Source organism: Aegilops tauschii, chromosome 3 (assembly GCF_002575655.3).
Source record: "Aegilops tauschii subsp. strangulata cultivar AL8/78 chromosome 3, Aet v6.0, whole genome shotgun sequence".
Classification (NCBI taxonomy): Eukaryota; Viridiplantae; Streptophyta; class Magnoliopsida; order Poales; family Poaceae; genus Aegilops; species Aegilops tauschii.
The window spans coordinates 610,194,152-610,217,972 of NC_053037.3; the positions used below are offsets into that span (position 1 = coordinate 610,194,152).

Consider the following 23,821-nt stretch of genomic DNA (forward strand, 5'->3'; position numbering starts at 1 on the left):
GAGGGGATCTCCCTACCTCAACCTGTGCGCGTACCAGATACGATGCCCCGGTTTACCATTCATCAACATCTCCGAACTTGCCGTGGTAAGAAGCAGAGAAACCCAAGAACACCATCTTGGCCCAAAACACCTTTTCTTTAAGACTTACATCAATAGAGGCTACAAGATGGAACAAAAATCTCGCACGATATCCAATTTAAGGAATATGGGAGGGACCTTGCGACAATGAAAGGTTTTCAACTATTGATCGATCAGTAGGAAATTATCTGGATTGATTGCCCACGGATGAATGCGCTTCGATTCACCATAATGAGCATATTCAACATAGAAGTCACCTGCAACGCAAGCGCCTTGGCGTAGATCTTAGCTAAAACATGAATCAGGCTAATGGGCCGCATGACTCACGCTGTCTGGTCATAGATGGCTGAGTTTTGACACGGATCTTCATAAAACTCCACTTAGCCTCTACACTGTGCGTCAGAGTCTTGGTTTTCGGTTTCTGTTTTTTTTGGCCCAGGCCAAGATTGCTGAATTTCAATCACTTAAAAAACATTCAACAAAATCTCAAACGAAATCGCAAAATCAAGATTTAGACTTTGAAGGAAATTTGATCAAAATTTGGCCACAATTGAAATTTGACCAAATTTCTGGCTAGGGTGAAATGTACTTTTTCGCCCCAAGCAGAGATGGCCGAAATTTGGCTGAAATTGGATTTTTTGGGCATGTGCATTGAGTGGACAATCGCCTACGGCGAAGTCTGAGTCATTTGCTCAAGATTTTGAATGGCGATGATGCCTCTAGGGGTGGAGTGATGACACGCCTGCATGCTGTCTTGGTGAGGCCCTCTTTGGAGGGGTGTGCATGTGGTATCTGTTTCGCTCGGTTTTCACTAATAACCGGGCAATCTGGTCTTCGCTCGATTCTCTCTAATTAACCAAGCAACTCTTTTCTTATTAATGATGAATGCAAAAATCCTGCCATTGCAAAGAAAAACATTAACCCGTACTAATAAATGATACGTCGTACTAACTGGTAACACATCCCTACTTGAAAGGGACAAGGCTGGAGCAAGATATACTAACACAGTAGAATGATAGTTTTTACTCGTAAGTCACAATACACCACAAATATAAGCCGGAAGGAAGACTCCAGCAAAATAAAACTACTGGTTTCACGGCCATCCATTCATCTCAACCACCACGAAGACGTAGACACAAATGAAGGGTGCACTCCTTCGTAACCTTGTAGTCCGCCAAGGTGCCGCTCCCGAGCTGCCTGCCAGCAAAGATGAGGTGTTGCTTCTTTGGGAAAGGGGCGTAGTTCAACTCATAGATGGTGTCCAAGCTCTCCACCTCGAGAGTGATGGTCTTCCCAGTCAGCACCTTCACGAAGATCTGGATCATGTCTCCTCTCGGAATACACGGGTGGAGGACAAGGAGTATTGTGGACTCCTTGCAGATGTTGTGGTCTGCCAAGGTGCGGCTCACGTTCTCTAGACGCTTGCCATCGTAGATGAGGCACTGCTGATCTACGGGGAAGCCCTCGAGGCAATAGATCTTGGCCTTCACGCCGTCAATAGTGTCTAGGATGTCAACATCAAGGTTGTTGATGATCCTACCCATCAGTGTCTCCATCACGTAGATCTGTGTCTTCTCTTCAAGGTCAAGAGTGGAGTCCTGCTGGATGTTGTAATCAGAAAATGTACTGTCATCCTCTAGCTGCACCCCACTGAAGATGAGGTGATACCGCTTCTGGATCTGCTCCTTGACAGAACGGAAGGTATCTGATGGGTGAACCCAAATCCGGATCGTTCTTCCGGTGGGGTTCTTGACAAAGATGTTCATTGTTCTAGATGAGCTAAAACCAAAAACCGGCAGTCGTTAGACACTTATATATTTAGACTCAATAAAATACCCCATTGTCACCAGGGTATCCGCATGCAAGACATACATCAAGTGATCTCAAATCCAATATTCAATCCAACATAACGAAACCTTAAAAGGCAAGACTCAATTCATCACAACAAAGATAGAAAGGAAAAAACACCATATGCAAACTATACTGACAAAGCTCATGATACATCAAGATCGTGACAAATCAAGAACACGAGAGAGAGAGAGACCGAACACATAGCTACTAGTAAATACCCTCAGCTTCGAGGATTAACTACTCACACATCATCATGAGAACGGTGGAGAAGTTGGTGGTGATGGTGATGGAGGAGATGTCCTCGGAGACGTCCCGTCGCCACCGGATGAGAGGGGGAAGGGCCCCCTCCTTCTTCTTCCTTGGCCCTTCGGGGAGAGAGGAGGCTCCCCCCTAGATTGGATCCATATGTTGTCTTCTGTTTCTCGCGACTATTTTCGGACCCCTTCACCATTTCTTATATTCCCGGAGATCCGTAACTCCGATTGGGCTGAAATTTTTAGGGGATTTTCATGCAGAAAATATATTTCTTGTAGCAAAAGAAGGCTCCAACCGACCTACGAGATGCTCAACAAGGCAAAGGGGTGCGGCCAGGGGGCAGGCCGCGCCCTGTTTCCTTGTGGAGCCCTCAGGCACCATTTTGCGTTGATTCTTGTTCCAAAAAATCACATATATTCCCAAAACATATTCGTAAAATTTTATCGCCATTTGGACTTCGTTTGGTATCGATTTTCCTCAAAACAAAAAACATGCAAAAACAGAACTGACGCTGGGCACTGGATCAATAAGTTAGTCCATAAAAATCATATGAAAGGGTATTAAAACCATATAAAATTATTGTAAACATGGCATTAATATTTCATAAATTATAGATACGGTAGAGACACTACTAGGAAAAAGGCTATAGCTAATATGGACATTAATGGCGCACCAAGTATGTGGTGCGCCACTGTTATATAGCAGTGGCGCACCATATATAGGTACGCCATTAGTGTCCATATCACTAATGGCGCACCACACACACGGTGCGCCACTACTAACATTTTTTTTATTTTTTTTCCAAAACTAGTAATGGCGCACCAGGGTAGTAATGGCGCACCACACCCTCTGTGCGCCACTACTAACAAATTTTTTTTACTTTTTTTTCAAAACTAGTAATGGCGCACCAGAACAACGGTGCGCCACTACTAACAATTATTTTTTTATTTTTTTCCAAAACTAGTAATGGCGCACCACACACCAGGTGCGCCATTAGTAACCAGGGTTACTAATGGCGCACTCTTAGGTGGTGCGCCATTAGTAACCAGGTCTCCTCTAGATATTTTGGACAACCATCTACCACACTCACTTTCCCCACTTCATTCTCTCCACCTCCTCCTCCAAGCTTGGTCTCGGCTGCCTCCTCCTCCTCACCTCATTTGCACCATAGATTCACCCAAATTAAGTGGTTAAATTCCTTTTTTTTTGATAGGTAAGTAAGGGGAAAACTTTCTTTATGTTCTAGATCTACTTTTTTCTCCCTCCAACAACGTGCACACTTTTTATGGCCTATATCTACGTATGTTTGTGGTGTTGCATATGTTTGTGTTTGCGGGTACCGGTATTTGAAATGCGATAGTTGCCAATATTTTGCCGGAATGTTGATTCATTTCCGTTTTGGCGAGAATTTGGCACTATGCATTCTTTTTGGTCCTATTTTTAGGCAAAGTCATGCCAAGTTTTTTTTTGGTTCTAAAATATCGTTTTGCTCTACCCCGCAGGCGACCATGGTCCGCACGATGACCGAAGGCATCGTGAATAGGTTTTTGAGCTCCGTGAAGGCCGAGATGCTTCAAAAGAACGAGACGGAGATAAGATGTCCGTGTCGAAGATGCAAGCTGAGGAGCCTTATGGACCCGGATTCCAGACAGGTGCGGGACCACCTGCTCGTGCGTGGTTTCATGGATGGCTATCGGTGGCAAGGTGATGAAGATGATTATGAAGTCGTCCATGGGGGCCAGGCAAGAAATAAGGAAGGGCAGCAAGACAACCACGGCGAGGGCGGGCGAGAAGACAAAGACTCTCCAGGACATGATCACGAAGTAGATGCAGTACACAGTCATCATGTAGAAGATGCCGGACATGATGATGAGGAAGATCAAGACGAAGGGCATGATCATGAAGATGAAGATGGCGGAGCAGACGACGATGGACCATCGATGGGCTGGGTGCAGGACCCTCATATTCAAGAGCTGCTTCTCAAGCAGACGGATAACGCAAGAGCTGCCGCCCGAGAGAAAGCCAAGCTGGATCAACTGGAGATAGACGCGGTTACTCTATTGTATGAAGGATGCAGGCCCGAGGATACCCGCCTGAAAGTAACGCTCATTGCTCTGGAGATGAAGGTAAAACACAAAATGACAGACGCATGCTTCGACGAGAACATGTCATTCTGGCACGAACGTCTTCCCAAGGGGAACAAGTGCCCGACCAGTTTTGAGGAGGCGAAGAAAATCATGTGTCCTCTGGATTTACGGCACGTGAAATACCATGTGTGCGTGAACAATTGCATCATTTATCGGGACGAGCACGCGGAGTCTACCATATGTCCGGTGTGCGGCGTCACTCGATACAAGAAGAGGAAGAAAGCTCCTCGAAAAGTTGTGTGGTACTTTCTGATCACTCCTCGCCTGCAGCGGTATTTCGTGGACCCTAAGGTAGCAAAGCTCCTGCGTTGGCAAGCGGATAGGGAGGAGAAGAAGCGAGAAGATGACGGAAATGATCCGGAGACAAATAAAAAAGACAAGATGCCGAGTCACCCTAAGGATGCGAGCCAGTGGCAAACGTTGAACTTCGAACACCCAGAATTTGGGACGATCCAAGGAACATCGTGCTGGGCGCGAGCACTGATGGAGTCAATCCGTTTGGCAGCCAGAGAAGCACACATAGAACCTGGCCTGTGTTTGTGTGGATGTACAACCTTCCCCCCTGGTTGTGCATGAAGAGGAAGTACATTTACATGAGTATGCTAATTGAAGGGCCGAAACAACCAGGGAATGACATCAATCTATATCTGGGGCTGCTGAAAGAGGAGCTAGACACGTTGTGGAAAACGTCAGCCAATACGTGGGACGCCACAGAGAAAGAATATTTCCCTATGAGAGCCGCACTGCTCACGACGGTGCACGACTATCTCGGTTACGGATATGTCGCGGGGCAGCTGGTCCACGGATTTTCTTGATGCGTCAGGTGCATGGATGACACAACGTATCGCCAGCTAGATAGAGATCCCGGGTCTTCTAAAACCGTGTTCATGGGACATCGAAGGTGGCTTCGCGACGATGACTCATGGAGAAAACGCAAGGATCTGTTCGATGGTGAAACCGAACCCCGAAGACGCCCGCGTACGAGGAGCGGCGAGGAAATAGACGAGCTGTTGAAAAATTGGAAAGAGTGCCCACCGCCGGGAAAGAAGCGAAAGGCGCCAGAGCCGCTGCTGAAGGTATGGAAAACGAGGTCTATTTTCTGGGACTTGTCGTACTGGAAGATCCTCCGTGTGCCTCACAGCCTTGATGTCATGCATATCACGAAGAACGTGTGCGAGAGTCTGCTTGGTACCCTGCTCAACATGCCAGAGAGGACCAAAGATGGGCCAAAAGTAAGGGCAGACTTGAAATCAATGGGCATCAGGGAGGAGCTTCACGCTAATGATGATGAGGCGAAGGACACGGAAAGTCGTCGCAGAGGCAAAAAGGCCAAGAAGACCGGAAATGACTGCCCTCCCACGTGCTTCACTCTAAGTCAGGAGGAGATCGAGCAGTTTTTCCCCTGCCTCGTAGGAGTAAAACTTCCTTACGGTTACGCGGGGAAGATAAGCAAATACCTAGACTCAGCGAAGCAGAAGTTCAGCGGGATGAAGTCTCACGACTGTCACGTGCTGATGACGCAGATACTCCCAGTTGCAATCCGTGGGATCATGGATGCGCACGTCCGTGAAACGCTATTTGGCCTATACAACTTTTTCGACGTCATCTCTCGGAAGTCGGTTGGCGTGAGGCAACTCAGAAGGCTACAGGAAGAGATCTTGGTGATACTATGCGAGCTTGAGATGTACTTCCCACCCGCATTCTTCGACGTTATGGTGCATCTGCTGGTCCATATCGTGGAGGATATCATCCAACTCGGGCCGACGTACCTGCACAGCATGATGCCGTTCGAAAGGATGAATGGTGTCATCAAAGGATACGTTCGCAACATGTCACGTCCAGAGGGAAGCATGGTCAAGGGCTTTCTGACCGAAGAGTGCATCTCCTACTACACGAATTATCTAGGCATCGAGAACCCCACTGGTCTGCCCGTCAACAGGCACCTCGGCAGGCTCGCTGGATGGGGTCACCGCGAGGGTCGCCGCAAAATGCATGTCGACTTCAAGGGTCGACTCGCCGACTTTGAAAGAGCAAACCTAGTCGCACTACAACACATAGACGTGGTCGATCCTTTGGTGGTAGAGCACAAACCTTTATTGAGAAGACGTACAATGAAAGAGGCCAACAGAGGACGGACGGAGATATAATCAAAGATCACAACTCATGTTTCACGCGTTGGTTCAAGGAGAAGCTTCTGTCGTACCCTTTACATGAGGATTCTTCCGCAGAAGAAAAACTCATATTCGCCTTGTCACAGGGTGCCGAGCACAACCTGATGACCTATGAGGCGTACAATATCAACGGCTACACATTCTACACCGAGGAAAAGGACATGAAGAGCGATGATTATCAGAACTCCGGGGTAACAATGGAATCCTACACCGGTAACGACAAGGACAGATACTACGGAAGGATCGAGGAGGTCTGGGAGCTGAGCTACGCTGGAGAGAAGGTCCCGATATTCCGTGTCAGATGGGCCAAGAGCGTCCTAAAAGAACACCGGTATTTCACCACCATGGTTATACCCGAAGCCAAATCCAAGACCGCGGGCGCAAACGTCACCGCGAAAAATGAGCCATGGGTACTGGCTTCCCAAGTGGACCAATGCTTCTTCATTACCGACCCGTCAAAGCCCAGTCGTGTTGTCGTGAGGAGAGGCAAAAGGAAGATCATCGGAATGGATGGAGTCGCCAATGAGCAAGACTTCGACAAGTACGGCGACCCGAAGATGGAACATGACGACGACGATGAAGTACCATACACCACAAGAAGAAGCAGGACCACCCTACCTAAAGGACGTCCGTTCAAGAGAAGAACTCCATTTGCGAAAAAGAAGGGCAAGAAGATTGTGAAAACATAGCTAGCTAAGATCGATTGTATTTAAATTGTAGTCTTCATTTCTTGATTGTATTTCGACATATGGAAATGACATTTCTTCTGTTCTAGTCCTCATGAATATTTATTTATGTTTATTCTGGTATACCAATTTTTATTTATGTTTATTCTGGTATTGAATTTCTAACTCACAGAAAGTATTGAATTTATTAATATTTTTTGAACTCATTAATATTTTTAAATTTCATGAGCACTTTTTGAATTCATGAATATTTTTTCAAATTTGATGATATTTTTTCATATTTATAAATGTTTTACCAATTCACAAATGAATGCAACTAAAAATCCAAAAAAAAAGTTACTAATGGCGCACCAGGAGAAGGTGCGCCATTGCTATCAAGATACTTATGGCGCATTTTTATTTAGGTTTATTCTGGTATTGAATTTCTAACTCACAAAAAGTATTGAATTTGTTAATATTTTTTGAACTCATGAATATTTTTAAATTTCATGGACATTTTTTGAATTCATGATTTTTTTCAAATTTGATGATATTTTTTCATATTCATAAATGTTTTGCAACGCAAGTATTTGAAAATTAGTAATAACTACTTATATCGTAACATTTTCAAATTTATGGTCATTTTCTAAAAAATTATTCCATGCAACTAAAAATCCAAAAAAATAGTAATGGCGCACCAGGAGAAGGTGCGCCATTGCTATCGCAGTGTTTATGGCGCACCCCTAGAAGGTGCGCCATTGCTAACCCTCCCCCACTAAAATCCCCAATCCCCGATCCCCAATCTCACATCTCTCTCAGCCCCGACCCACTGCGCCGCCGCACCTACGTGCGCCGCCGCCCTCGCCCGTGGGACGCGTCGGCTCCCAATCCGCGCCCAGCCGCCTCCCTATCCTCATCCTCCCCTTCCTCCCCCTCCGAACCCACCCCGCTCTCGCCGGAGCAGCGCCGCAGGGCCGACACCAACCTTGCCCTCGCCCGCGCGCGCCGCAACCTCCGCCTCGCCGAGTCCGGAGCTGCTCGTGGAGGAGACGTGGCTGGAGGCGCTCTCCGGGGAGCTGCTCAAGCACTACGCGCTCGACCTCTGCCGCTTCGTCGCCCAGGAGCGCCTGCACGCCAAGGTGCCCGCCTACCCGCCGCCCCACCTCGTCTTCCACGCGCTCCACAACAGGAAATTCGCCGCCATCCTGCAGCAAACGAAGCCTGCAAACGCCCCGCTGGTATAGGCAATTAAAATCCTTGCTGTTTTCATGCTGTTCTTAGCTCTGTACTTTCCAGTTGTGCAAATTTTAGGACTTGTTGGGTGAATTTAGATGCTGGGAAGTGGATCCTGAATGCACTCTGCGTTTGCTGTCAGTTAGATATATTCAGATTTGTGCACACAAATGTGCAATCGCGTATGGTTTGAATTACTACACCTGAATCTGCAGATTTGCACATGGTACTACAAATCTTCAGAGATTTGAGCATGCCTAATCTTGTACTATATGGTATATCATCACAACATTACAAAACTGATATGCAGCATATACAAGCTTATATGCAGGAGCGTTGCATATGTTCAGAAGAGCGAAAGTTGGGTTTGAAACCCTGCCGTGTAGCTTATACACTAGACTTGGCAGTCTTTTTAATCTCAAACAAGTAGAAACTTGATCAACAACTGCTTACAAGTTCTAACCTTTGCATAAAAAGGTATATTTATTAATTCAAGCTGAGAACTGAGAAGAAACAGAGGCCTGGTGCATCTAATTAGTGATACTGGATTTTTTAGTTCTTCCAAAATCCGGCCTTGAAACAATTGGGTTAGCTGGGTCATCTTCCACTTGAAAGGCTGGAATGATATCAATGTAGGTTCAATTGGGTTAGCTGTAGATTTTCCATCTTTTGCATCCGTGCCCTGTGTCACCTTGCTTTTATTTCACTCAGATTTTTTGTTAGAATGCTTTTAGTTCACTCAGATTTTCCATCTGCTTTTAGTACCCAAATACCAAGTCACTCAAGTCTACGAATCCTGCACTTGTTCACCTGCTGCTTCACTGTGAAGAAATATGCGACAGTTTCACTAATTCAACTTCAGTCTGAGGATCATGTTGCTTACTTACATGAAAATTCAGCTATTTGGTCTAACTGTGGCCTAGAGTTTCTTTTTGTTAGAATGCTGCCTGCTGTATGGAGTACTGAAAGAAAATTGAAACATGGATAGCTAGCATAATTTGGAAGTGCCGTATGCAGGAACAGAAACTGTTGCTTCTGTTCTCCATATTCATACTATGCTAGGATAACTGATTTGGTGCTGCTTTGTTTCTGTGATCACATTGTGGTGCCTGGCACATTTGCCCCATCACTTCGTTACCCCTTTCTCCTGAAATGTTGATTAATTTCCGTTTCGGTTGAGAATGGGGCACTCCTAGGTCAAGAAAATTAGCAAAGGTCATGCCCAATTTTTTTGACCTAGAAGGTGCCCGATTCTCAACCGAAACAAAAATTAATCAACATTTATAGTTTGACCTAGAAGATGCCCAATTTGTTAACTCTAGTAGTGTACTCCTGTTAATATTGCAAACATAACTGAAAGTTTTGAGACTAATAATGCATTACAGTAGAATCAGCCGATATTTTTGTATTTATTTTAGATCACATACACAAAATAACCTACCAGCAATACAAATCTAGTGTCAGAAACATGTGATACATACATCCATTTTGATAAGCTAAAACTAGTAAGAGCAGCAGGGCAAAAAATAAATGTATGTATGATATAGGGGTGCTACTGCTACTGCTTTGAGTTGCTACCGCTATATCCTCCATCCCGTCCCACCGGAGCAAGCAAACCTACAAGCTGCTCCTCATGTTTTCCCCTCTACTAGTAGACTGGAACTTCCACCGGAGAAAATCCATCGATTGAGGCGGACAACTTGTTGTAGATGAGGAAGGGCATTTGAGGCCCCATCGAGTCTATGAAGATGTGATGGGTCCTGATATATTGACTTGTGGATTTATTTTTTCCTAGACTGCATTTAAGAAATAACTCTAGTAGCCTTTTTTCCTATTTAGAGCGAACATGGCCGACAACGATGAGGCCTGCGGTTCGGGCAAGCAATTCTGGGAGCTGTCCCAGGAGATGGAGGAAGAACCTCACCGCTATGAGGACGCCGCGGAAGACACCGATCCCGACTACACAACCCCTAGTGGCGTCGGGGATGACACCACTGATGGTGCCGCCGAGGATGCCACCACTGATGATGGCAGCGCACGCACAGATGGCAGCCAACCGAAGAGGCAACGGAAGGACCGGCGCCTGAACGTGCTCAGCACCGTCAAGGAGGAATTTACTAAAGTGTCCTCAAGTGGGCATCCAACGGCGCCCAAAGAATTAGTCAGTGGGTACTCGGGACAACTCAGGTGCATTCTCCGGAGCACTGTCTCGATCAACACCAAGAACCTAAGGCATCGTGACCGAGGGAATTTGCGCAACCTCCTCTTCACGAAGCTGCACGAACGATACAAGTTCCCCGGTGACTTCGCAAACACACGCCTCTCAGGGAATAAAGTGAACAGTGCCGCGCTCACGAAGATGAGCACGGCCCTGGCTACTTGGAGAGCCGCGGTGAAGAGAAGGATTCTAAGAGGTGATAGTTATGAGAAGATCAAGGAGACAAATCCTTCGATCAGCGAAGCTGACTACCTGGAGTTCAAGATCAAGTGCGAGTCCCCGGGGTCCGCGGAATCAAGTCAGTGGGGGAAAGATATGCGGGACTTGAACTTAGGGGTCCACAAACTCGGTCCCGGCGGTTATAGAGTGGCGGAACCTATATGGGACAAGGAGGACGCAGAGCATGCCGAGCAAGGCCTACCGCCCCTCTTGGGATAAATACCGTGACAAGCAGACCAGGAACTATGTCAGGGCCCGGTACAAGGTGGACCCGGTAACAAAGGAGCTTACCACGGATCCGAAGACCAAGGCGCTTGAGCTTGTTCTGGTAAGGAATACACCCCCGCGGAATTAGCTCAATATGGTTGCATTCTAATTAATGAAGCCAAATTTCAAAATGGTTCACGTTCCTTCCGCAGGACACTGAAAGCAGTAGCACGGGGTCGTCTCAGAGCTCCCCTTGGGACACCACTTTAAATAGGGCGTTGAACGTAATGAAACACAAGGATAAGTTCTGTAAGCCGTCGTCAGCTGGTCGTGTGGCCGGCAAAGGCTTGTCCACGAAATGGTCGGAATACTATACCGCTAGGCAAAAGGAGAGAAAGACCAGCTCGAAAAGCCAGGAGCGTGAGGTTCAAGAACTCAAGGCAAAAGTGGCGCGGATTCCGGAGATAGTCCAAGAGCAAGTGCAAGACCAACTGGGAGCGACGATCACCGCCATTGTGCCTACCTTGATTGAGGGGCTGCAGGCGTGGATTGCGGGCGGCCAACAGGGGCCGCCCCCGATTCCCAGCTTCACGGGCAGCAACTCGCACAACGCGCCGGCGGCGGCATTGGTGTCTCCGGCGGAGACGGCATTGGTGTCTCCGGCGTCGGCGCCGACATTGGAGCTTAATGCACCCGGGTGTGGGAAGAATACGCCGGCCGGCACCTCGGCAGCAAGCGGCCCCTCCGTCACTTGCACGCCCGCCGTTGGCGGTGCCTCGACATTACCCGAGCTCGATGCCATCACGGTAACTAAGCCTCTCGGCCGATGACTTCATCTCCTTGCCTTTGACTGGGCATCCCTGACGCCCTACATGTTTTCGCAGGGCGCCGCCGACGTTCCATGCACTCTCCTGCACTTCGTGGGCGGCGAGTTGATCGATGTCGCCAAGGCCAGAATCGGTCAACCGGGCAACCGCGTGTTCCACGGTAATCCGATGCCACCCACCGTGTATAGGGTTCAACTGGTTCGGGTGCTGCGGGGCTGCGACGACTTGTTACCTCCGTTTTGACCCCATGGGGCCGACGAAGATGATGTGATGACCCTCAGGGCCTGCTTAAGCTGGCCCCTGCTTTGGCCGAAGAGACAGATTCGTTTGGGGGTGGGGGACACCACCCCACAGACAACACCGCCAGTCGTGCCGGCGCCAAGCCATGGCCAGACCGCCGCAACGCTACCGCCGTCAGCTGATCCGGCATGCATATGGCACAGGATCCGGATGACGACGACGGTACATTTACCAACATCGATAAGTACTTCAACAAACATGGGTACGGTGACGAATTCTTGGGGCCTCCTTCTCAAGAACCCAACCCTGCAAAAGACGATCGCGATCTAGCTGGTACCTCGGAGAAACCCAATTGCAACAGGCGTCGTCTGGCGTTCAGTTCTCAAGAGACACCTCCAGCTGCCGCCTTCACCGAGCCTCAGATAGCCGAGGTGCGAAATATTATCAGCCCCAACACACTCAAGAAGGTGGTCTCTGAACAGAACTCGATCCCATTACAGCAGAAGAAGCAGAAGGGACGGAAAAGAAAAAAAAAACAAGGGTGCGAGCCAGCCGGCACCGAGTACGATCCGTGCTCAGGACCGGCCACCTTCACCTAAGGATATCTCGAGGAGGGTGCATGTGGCGGGTAGGCCGATGCTACCGACTAATCTGCCCAATGCTGCAACCGGTGCTATGCGGAGTCTGCATGACAGTGTTCTTTATTTGGAGAAGCGGCGTCTCTCTGAGAATGATGTGGCATACCCGGTTTTTGTGGCCAAGGTGCCAGAGGGCAAGGGCTTTGTCGATAGCACCATCGGGGGTATGATCGTCCTGCGGTTTGATGACATCTTCGCTATGTTTAACCTTCATCCGCTGCACTACACCATCACTCGGCTATTTTCGCTCAGTATGGAGATGCGGGTCATTAGAGACAAGACCCCGGACATCGTGATAGTCGACCCCTTCTACATGCCTGCCAAGATCTTGGGCAGCGCTGGGGACCGGCAAGTCGCGAGTTCATACCTCGAAGGCGTCATTCTGGCAAACCCAGATAAGGATAACTTCCCCGTGCCTTACTTTCCCAAGTAAGTCATCCCCTCATCGCCCCGTAACATATGATTTCTTAGATTTCGATCTTTTTTTTAACATTATGTGTTTTGTGCAGTGACACACATTGCACACTCATCCTCTTAAGCCCGAAATATTCCATGGCCACGTATTTCGACTCGGACCGTCAGTCGAAGAAAGACTACACAAATATCAAGAAAGTTCTTGATGATGCTCTCCCCGGCTACGCCAAATCTGGAGGCACCTTCAGGAGGCCAATTTGTAGGTACGGCAAGCACGTGTTCACCCACGTAACGACGTTCCCCTGCGTCAAGCAGCCGCCTGGCGGTCAGAAGGATGCCTACTACGCCCTCCATCACATGCGGGCGATCGTACGGGACCATAATCACCTTCTGCTACCAACTAATCTCAAAGATTGGGCCGCACGCTTGTCGGCAATCCAGGACGCGGACATCAGACAAAAATTCTTTCGCATCCAGTCGGAGTTTGCGGAAATCATCCATCAAGATGTCCTTCGTACCTCGGGGCAGTTCTACCTCAGATATCAACCGTCCAACAGTGAAATAGAAACAACGCTACAAATGCAGGCTGACAACGATCATGATTTCATGACCATCACGAAAGACGGCGGCTTCATCCACGCTCCGGTCCCTGAGTCGAGTCGAAAGTAATGATGCTATGTAGTTCTGAAATATCGATTAGCTCATGTTGTAATTAAACTTTAATGAACTTGTATGTCTCTTTAGTTTGGACAGTCGTTCAACTTATATGTAATCGATGCTATTTATTAGTAGGACCATGAATCGTGCTATTAATTTATTGCTTTTCTCTTCCGATCCTTTTGTTGAATACTTATATATTGTTTATGTATTGTCTGTGAATTGCTACTAACGTTTTGTTTCTCTAGTGCATAGAGATGCCATTGTATGTCGTGTACAAGGGTAAGGTTCCCGGAGTCTACGACGACTGGGAGGAGTGTCGGAGACAGGTTCACCGTTTCAGCGGTAACAGCTACAAAGGGTACACCCCTAGGGCTGAGGCGGAAGCTAGATACACGCGCTATCTAGCCGGAGAGAGGAGGGAGTGGAGGAGGAACCGGATGAAGACCAGTTTCATCGCGATGATTCTCACCGTGACCGCAGCTCTCTTCTATGTGATGGTAGTTTAGATGATCGATATCGACTTGTAATGTGAAGACAAACTCGCTATTCGCGGTCTCGAGACTTGTAATGTTCTAACTTTGTTCGGTATTTTGAATTCGGAGACTAATATGATGAATTGTATTCAGAGACTAATCTTCTATTGTATTCGATAAATCTGTTGTTTATATTATGTGCTGTAATGTATTTTATAACCTGTGCAAATATCAGAAAAGCAAAAAAAATTTCCTAATATTCATAGTAGTGGCGCACCATATTGCACTTTAGTGGCGCACAGAAATAAACACACCAGTGGCGCATTATCTAAAAGTGTGCCATTAGTAACCCAGAGCACAAGGTAAATATGGCCCCCCGGGAGGCATAGTAATGGCGCACTGTTGGACATAGTAATGGCGCACTACCATCTGCGCCACTATTATCTGGTATACTAATGGCGCAATAGGGGTGCGCCATTAGTATTTGTTACTAGTGGCGTGGTAATAGTGGTGCACTTATAGTGCGCCACTTATGGTAAAAATAGATGCGCCACTAACAGGCCTTTTTCTAGTAGTGAGACGTATCACCCACCGTGAGATATATCATCTATGCATCACCGTGGGTGATGCCATGTTATCAACATCATTATTATTATTATTATTATTATTATTTAGGAAATGGTTGCCACGGATATGGTTACTTCCACGGAAAATTAATAAATGATAGTCTTAACTTTTAGAATACTTTCCCCAAACCTCTTCAGTTTCTAAGCGAAGGGCATCACAATTTTTCTATAACTCTCTCATTTTTTACCACACACCCTATGGGCATGCCATGTGATCGTGGCAAGTTTCATCTTTTCTAGAATCCATTTACACCTTTTCAAAAATAAAAGTTGTAAAAAATAAAAATAGAAGGGTTTGTGGAATCGCACGTCCTCAAGGGGTTCGGGGCACCTCTTTATATATCACCAAAGTTTAATAAAAGTATAGGGCATTTAAAGTATGTTAAAATCCTAAACGTATACAACATGAATTCTAACACCCTTCCTCAATCCGAACCGGTGTAAAGAAGGTTGAGATAGCGTCTACAGACTTCAAACAAGGAAAGTGGCAGCGGCTTAGTAAGATGTCAGGATGTTGATCTTTAGACGAGATGAACTCAATCTGTAGTAGCTTTTGTGCAACACGTTCCCTCACAAAATGGAAATCAACTTCAATATGCTTCATCCGTGCATGGAAGACATGATTAAATGAGAGATAAGTGGCTCCAATATTGTCACACGAGAGAACCAGAGGCATGTTTTGAGGAACACCCAACTCTCGCAGCTGGAACTGTACCCAAACGAGATCGGCAGTGGCATTAGTGTCAGCCTTGTACTCAACTTCTTTATTACTCCAAGAGACAGTGGGTTGCTTCTGAGAATTCTAGGCGGTCAAATTCGAACCAAAAAACACAACATATCCCTCGTGGATCGCCTACCATTAGGTCTCCCCGCCCAGTCTGCATCAGAGAAAGCAGTCAATAATATAGAAGATGCAGGCCGAAGATGTTGACAAACGAGACTGTGAGACAAAGATAACGCATGTGTTTAATTGCAGACCAGTGGGTATCACGAGGTGCATGAAGATACTGGTAGGCATGGTTAACTGCAAATGAAATATCTGGTCAAGTGGTGGTGAGGTATTGCAGTCCACGAACAATACTGCGATACTCAGTAGCATCAGCAGCAGCAAGAAGCACATCAGCATCAATTGTTAGCTTCTCAGTCACATACCTGGGTGTAGAGACAGGCTTACAGTTCAGCATCCCAGCACGTCGAAGGAGATCTAGAGAATATTTTTTGAGTGATAGATTGACCATCAACTGTATGTGTAACCTCTAGACACAAAAAATAGTGAAGCGGATCAAGATCCTTCACAACAAAGCCATGTGGAAGATTTACTAGCTATTGGTCGGCCCTAGGAAGTGAAAAACGGATGAGAATAAATTGTCGGCATAAACCAATAGATACATACTGACCTCATGGCACTGGAGAAGAAACAAATACGTGTTTGTGGTAGATGGAAAAAACCATGTGACCGAAGAGCTGAACCAAGACGAGCCTGCCAGGAACGGGAAGCCTGTTAGAGACCATAAATTGCCTTGATCAGCCGACAAAGATGATGAGCCGATCAGGATCAATAAAACAAGGAGGTTGCCGCATGTAAACCTCTTCCTCTAAGACACCATGAAGAAATGCATTCCGAACATCCAACTGGTGAACACACCAACCAAGAGTAACTGCCAACATAAGAAGAAGACAAATGGTGGTAGGCTTGATAGCTAGACTGAAAGTGTCTTCGCAATCAAGACCATAGCGTTGCTTAAAACCTTTGGAAACCAGATGAGCATTATAGTGCTCAACAAATCTATCAGCATGTTTCTTGACTTTAAAGACGTATTTAGAGTTAATCACATTGACTCCTGAGATAGGAGGAACAAGTGCTCAACTCTCATTTTTCTGCACCACAAAAAATTCTTGTTCCATGGAAGCTTTCTAGTGAGGTATCCGCATTGCTGTCTAAAAATGAGTCGGCTCTGATGTTGGATCAGAAATTTTATGGTCCATGATTTGGCGGCCATCCTGGGTAAAGAAAAAGTGGCTGGTGGCCATATGATTGTCGATATAAAACGTGCCGATGGGGCTGGCCCTTCTACCAACCGCTGCTCCAGGGAAGACGGATCTGACGAGGAAAGATCCAGCGATGACGGTGTGGATTGGGACGTGCTCGAGGCCGAAGAAGATTAGTTAGTTAAGTTTAGTATGTTAGAAGTAGTTATATGTTCTTCGAATCGAGTATCTTGAATCAAGTAGTTCAAACTTATGTTATGCAGTGCATTATGTATTACTTTTGTTTCAAAATGTGTTTGAATCGAGTGGCTTCAATTCGGTGATTGAAATGAAGTTTTGTGCAAACTAGTTCCAGAGAGTTACATTTAAGAGTGTCACTTTACACAAATGAGATGGTCTAACTTCTAATGACATGATTTAAATCTAAACCATCACTATTTTCTTTTTCAGTGGAGACAACAATTATTCAAGTTCTTTCAGTGAAATGGCACAAGAGGGCAACAAGGTCACTGACTATGAGCGAAAAAGTGTGTAGCAGAAGCGAACAGCTGAACGGAACAACTACATATGTGTGAACATACAATCACTATTGGTGCTAGTAGTGGATGAACTACTCGGTTGTATTTGTGTAAGTGTAAACTTTATAGTGAAGAGGATAAAAATTCGAGTGCTCTCCACTAGGAACAAGTATAGCACACAACAACCATCTACATGTTCGACAGTCTAATATATACTGTACATATGTATTTGGTTATATATGAATGAAATAAATGGAAATATAACTTTTCTAATTCAGAAATAATTAGCACTAGGGTTGACAGAATTAGAGACGCCGCACATTCATAATTGGGCAACGCTAGCAATCAGACTACTGATAGCTGCCTCCCATCAGACTAGTGCTGCATCGTTGGATTGAAGTCTCCTGGAACGTCTGATTAGAGAAGTGGGCCTAGGTGGTTTGCATGTGGCGCACTAATTATAATTTGTTTCCGTCAATTACTCCCTACCACTAACTGCCTTCTTAATGCTTCCTCCTTGCTACCAAATCTGTACTAGGGGAAACGATGCATCTAGCGAACCGGGTGCATCTATTGGTCAGTTTCCATGATGGGAAGCACCATGCATGTTCTATTAACACTTAAAGCATACCAATTCATTTTGCTTCTACCGGCTAGAACATTTGCTTCCATAACAATCGGAGATTGTTTCAATTTAGTGTGATTTGCATCCAACATGACAAATTATTTGCATTGTCTAAGGACAATTTATTTTCCAACTTTACAATTACATGCTTCCATCAAACCTCTTTGCACCATTGTTACGGACTCTTTTAGACCAATTAAACTGGGAGTCGTCTTCCAAAGAATTTGGTATCTGCATCCTAATAAATAGTAATTTGCTTCCAAAGAATTTGGAATTTGCATCCAAAAAAACCAACATTTTCTCCCATATAAATTGGAATTTGCATCCAGATAAATGAGCATGTTCTTCCATCGAATTTGTAATCTGAATTCAAATAAACCAGAATTTTCTTTCGTACAAGAAAAATGAAGTCTTTATTCCAGATATATAGTTTTGTTTCATTATGATACTCTTTTCATAGACTAGTGAATTGCTTCCATAGAAATATAGTTTTGTTTCATTACAAAGAATAGGAAAAATATCACTTCAAATAACATGGGGAATGTTTCCACAGTGATGAACACGTGTCTCCGTTAAATATAGGATTTGCTTCTGCGTGGTTGGAAGCATCACCCCATCTATCACGATGACACGAATTGCGAGGACCCTGTCACTTACAACGTTGCCACGTGGACATCCGTGCTACTTCTTGCTAACTTCTTATGTGCTTCCTGCAATTGGAGTACACTATCATGCACCGAAGTTAGCAAAATCTAATGAACAGATCCAAGGGAGATGGAGAAGAACTATAGAACTACAGTGCTGCAAACAATGGAAATATCCCTCGCAGGGTCGATTTGGCAAACTACCCTATTACCCGGAGACGTGCTGCTTCTTCTTACTAACTTCCTATGTGCTTCCTGCAATTGAAGTACATGATCATACGTCGGAGTTAGCAAAATCCGATGAACAAATCCAAGAGAGAGGGAGAAGAACTCCACAACTATAATGCTTCGAACAATCGTATAGAACTCCCGGTGTGGTGGTGGTTCATTCTTGGTTGTGAGAATCACATGCCTATAACCTGGAGGAAGACCTAGAGCTTTGTCAATCATATTCTGTAGCAGCTGTGGTTGGATGAAAATATGCTATATACAAGATACATACAAGATATGTTATACACAGAGTTCAAATTGAAGCATAGAACTCAAGCAAAATGAAAAATATTTGGCCAACAAGGGAGGGATATTTTGACTCACCAACATATAGATTGATCTGTATTATCATTTTAAGCATTTGGAAGCAAAAAAAAATAAAGTTTAGAAGCATCTGCACAGTGAGGACTATGCAAAATCAAATCAAGTGACGAACCAAGGAAGAGATGGATCGAACCCTACCAGGGGGCTGGGATTCGCACGCAGCTTCTTTGCCGAGCCGATGTGGTGCACCAACGAGGTAGGAGCGATGGTGAAGGGGCAGGGCCAGCCGGGGGAGATCAGGGCCAGCACGGTGCTTCTTTGCCGAGCAGGTCACGCGGTATGTATTGAGATTACGGATCAGCGGAGAAGGGATAAGAGGCTGCACTGGCGAGGTGGAGTAGTTGTAGCCATCACGAGCTTTTGGTGCAGACGAGGGTTGTGGTGGATGCATCCGTCGCCATGAGCGAGCTTGGCGAGCTCGGGGATAAGCTCGCCCGTGGAATTCGAGATGGGGTGGGGTGGGTGGATTTGGCAGGCGAGATTTACTCGCCCTTGATATGGCAAGGTCGTTGGGACGATACAATCAGGCGAAATTTACTCCGGCTGCTAAAATTGTGGGGTAATTGATGGCATGGGAGATTCGCGTACAAATATGAAGCGTGAGATTAGAATAGAATCAACGACGCCAGACGCGTCTGACGAAAGCTTTATATCAGACTTCTGATAGAAAGTGTTTCCCTTCATAATTAATAGCAACGTCCATCAGATTAGTCACCGGTAGTACCTTACACATTATTGTCGTCCCGGGCCAACACCACTGTCAACCATGCAGTGCGGCGTTGGCCATCCATGCAGTGAGGCTTGTCATTGGCGTTATACTTACTGTTCAGAAAATCGGCCGATTCAATGATTTATCATTTGATTTATCTCAGTAGGTAGGTGACCGATAATATTATGCCATATCATCACCGTGCCCCCGTCCTACAGGTTTTTGGCCCATGTACTCATTCATGGCCGTGTCGGTGATTTTGCCCAGTTTTCCATGCCACACGCGCGTCCAGTTCCGTCCCCGATGGGCATCGGGCACTTTTTTGCTCATGTCCCCGTCCTACCCGTTTTTGGCCCGTGTACTCGTTCGTAGACGAGTCGGTGGCTCATCCATGGGTTTCCCCTTTTTTTCCATGGAGCGCGTCAAGTTCCGTCCCCGACGGGCGTCGGGCACTTTTTTGCCTGTGTCCCCGTCCTACCCGTTTTTGGCCTGCGTACTCATCCGTGGACGAGTCAATGGCTTGTCGGTGGGTTTGCCCTGTTTTCCATGGCGCCCGTCCAGTTCCGTCCCCGACGAGCGTCAGACACTTTATTGCCCGTGTCCCTGTCCTACCCATTTTTGGCCTGTGTTACTCGTCAATGGACGAGTCGGTGGTTCTGTGGTGGTTTTGCTTTGTTGACCATGGTGCGCGTCCAGTTCCATCCCCAGCGGACGTCGGACACTTTTTTGCCCGTGTCCACGGCTTGATCTTCTTCTGCCCCTCGTTAGAGTGAGTCTACTTAGTGAACTGACAGGACACGGAGATCTATTGAACAATATGCAGGAGCCGTGAACCGCGCACAAGGTCCTTCTTAAACTAGAAACAAGTGAAATAATTGTTGTGGGTCACCTTGGCTGTATTCAGTAGTTAGTAGGGTAAGTTGTCTGCTTGATATCTCTCTTACCTGTAAGGAAACCAATCACAAATCCTCAAACTGACGTGCCCTTTCAATCGGGATTATAATGGGTCCGGTTTCGTAACACCATCCAATCGTGTTGGTAAGGTGGGTTCCTCATACCCACTGTTGGGAAAAAAGCTTGTCATAGCAGTTCAAACCTCTAATCGGGAAATGGGAGTTCTAACCAGTCCTAACCTCAAAGAAAACAAGAAATAGGTCTTTTCTAATCACGTAATATGAGAACAAGATGCAAGGGAGAAGGATTAGAGAAAGGTACTCAAAAGAAAAGGGGCGGATTTTTTCTCGCTTTTGGCGTAGGAGGCCTTTCTTTGGGAGGGCCGCGCGACGGGCTATTAGCTTAGTGGTAGAGCGCGGCCCTAATAATTGCGTTGTGCCTTGGGTCGATTTATCAGGAAATCCCTATTTGACGCGCTTTGCGTCAAAATGTCGTTGTTTCGCATAGGAGATCGAGCGGTCGTTAGGATTGGGCCGGCCTGTCTCAATGTTTCCGGTTTTGGGAACCTTCTAGAGGTTCTCAGCCAGCTTTCTACGGTTTTGGGAAACTTCTAGTAGGTTCCTGAGCTGTCATTTTTTTCTCTTCTATTTTTTCCTTTTTGTTTTCCTGTTCTTTTTCTTTTCTCTCCTTTTTTCGATTTTGTATGAACAGTTTATTTTCTTTTCTTTCCTGATTTAATTTCTTTATTTTTCAATTTGCATTTTATTTTTTTACCTTTTTCACAAAATTTCTAGAAAATTACAAAATGTTCGCATTGTTACAAATATTATTGGAAATTTCATAAAATATTTCTGTTTTTCAAAAAAAAATCAGAAATTTGGAAAAATGGTTAGTAGTATGAAAAATGCTCATACGTTCAGACTTTTTGTTTGCTTCTTTTCAAAAAATAATTGAAAATTAATAAAACATATAGAATTTTCAAGTTTTGAAAATGTTTCCATTTTTATTTATTAAAAAAATTCGCATTTCCAAAAAATATTTGGGACTTTCAAATTGTTCTTTACTTCAAATTTTGTTCTCTAATTTCAGAAAATGTTGAGGAATTTGAACTTTTTTTCATTCCCATGTTAAATTGTTGGTCTCGATTTTATGGAATAATATCTAAATTAAAAATGTTACGTATTTTTATTTTTTTTGTTCCGATATTCAAATTTGTTCTTGATATCAAAATTTTGTTCTCTAAATTCATAAAATATTCGGTATTTTAATAAAATAAACTCATGTTCAAATTTTGTTCTTCATTTGAAAATTTTGTTCTCTAAATTCAAAAAATGTTTGTGATTTCAATTTTTTGTTCAAAATTAAAATGTATTCATAATTTTGAAAATTTGGTCGCGTTTGTCAAGGATTGTTCGGAAGTACAAACTTTTGCTCCATTTTTTTGGAAATCTGTTCGTGATTGTTTTCAAGTGTTATGTTTTGCGGCTGCCTTTAGGTCTTGAGTATCGTGTTGTACTTCTGACAGTATATCTCGAAAGGCCCTTTGGCTAGCAGCACTCGCACAAACTCCTGTTTTTCACGTTCGTCATTTTTCACCTCACACCGTGTGGGCCGGCCCAGTTAGCGCCCCCCCCCCCCCCCCCCCCCCTCTGCGTCGGGTTCCTATATGACGCAAAATGCATCGTATAGGAGGTCCGCTGCCAAACGATTTATCGGGAACATACTGATAAATCGGGTCTATTCCTAACACTATGTGTGTTTTGTTTGCAGATCTTGTTATGTAATACAGTATGTACAGTTGTCCTTTTTTCTGTCATTGTACAAGGATTCAAAGGAAAGGAATCAAGGTAATACTTCTGTCCAATATTATTTTTTGTTGAAAATAGCATATTTTAGTGTTGAAAACCTGAGATTTGTAAAAAAAAGGCCAAATAATAGTCAACTGATAAAATCGATTAATCGTCTGATTTCCGATTAATCATTTAATCCCCAGCCGATTGAGATATAATGATAAGTGATATCCTCAACGTTGTATACTACCAATATAGGGTCTCCGCACTATTGTAACAGATAACACATCCGTACTTGAAAACAACAAGATTGGAGCAACATATACTAATAGTAATAGAATTATAGTTTTTTACTCATAAGTCACAACACACCGCTAATGTCAGCTGGATGGAAGACTCCAGCAAAAATAAAACTAGTGGTTGGACGGCCATCCATGCATCTCAACCACCACGAAGGTGTAGACTCAAATGAAGGGTGCAATGCTTTGTAATCTTGGAGTCCGCCAAGGTGCGCCCTCCCTCCAGCTGCCTGCCAGCAAAGATGAGGCGTTGCACATTCGGGAAAGGGGCGTGGTTCCTCTCATAGATCTTCACCTTGACACTATCGACGGTGTCCGAGCTCCCAACCTGGAGAGTGATGGTCTTCCCAGTTAGCCCCTTCACGAAGATCTGCATCATGTGTCCTCTCGGAATACATGGGAGGAGGACAAGGAGTATCGTGGACTCCATGCATATGTTGTGGTCTGCCAAGGTGCGGTTCCCGTTCTCTAGACGCTTGCCGGCGAAGAGGAGGCACTGCTGATCTACAGGAAAGCCCTTGAGGCGATAGATCTTGGCCTTCACGCCGTCGATAGTGTCTAGGCTGTTGAAGTCAAGGTCGATGGTGATCAGCGTCTCCATCACGTGGATCTGCATCTTCTCTTCAAGGTCAAGAGTGGAGTCCTCCTGGATGTTGTAATCGGCCAATCTACAGTTATCCTGTAGCTGCACCCCATTGAAGATGAGGCGATACCGGTTGTGGATGTTCTCCATGACGGAACACACGGTGTCTGATGGGTGAACCCAGACCCGGAACGTTGTTCCGGTGGGGTTATTGACAAAGATGTTCATTGTTCTGGATGAGCAAAAACCGAACA

At 45.5% G+C, this 23,821-nt stretch overlaps 1 protein-coding gene across 1 annotated transcript; it reads right to left on the reverse strand.

Annotated features, from left to right (window-relative positions):
* Nucleotides 1-623: 623 nt before the first annotated feature.
* On the reverse strand, nucleotides 624-23,821 carry LOC141042553 (polyubiquitin-like). The gene is made up of 2 exons (XM_073511305.1): nucleotides 23,131-23,821; nucleotides 624-1,845 (listed from the first exon to the last, which is right to left on the reverse strand). Exons 1-2 carry the CDS (start codon nucleotides 23,793-23,795, stop codon nucleotides 1,191-1,193), a joined length of 1,320 nt encoding a protein of 439 aa, XP_073367406.1. The 5' UTR covers nucleotides 23,796-23,821; the 3' UTR covers nucleotides 624-1,190.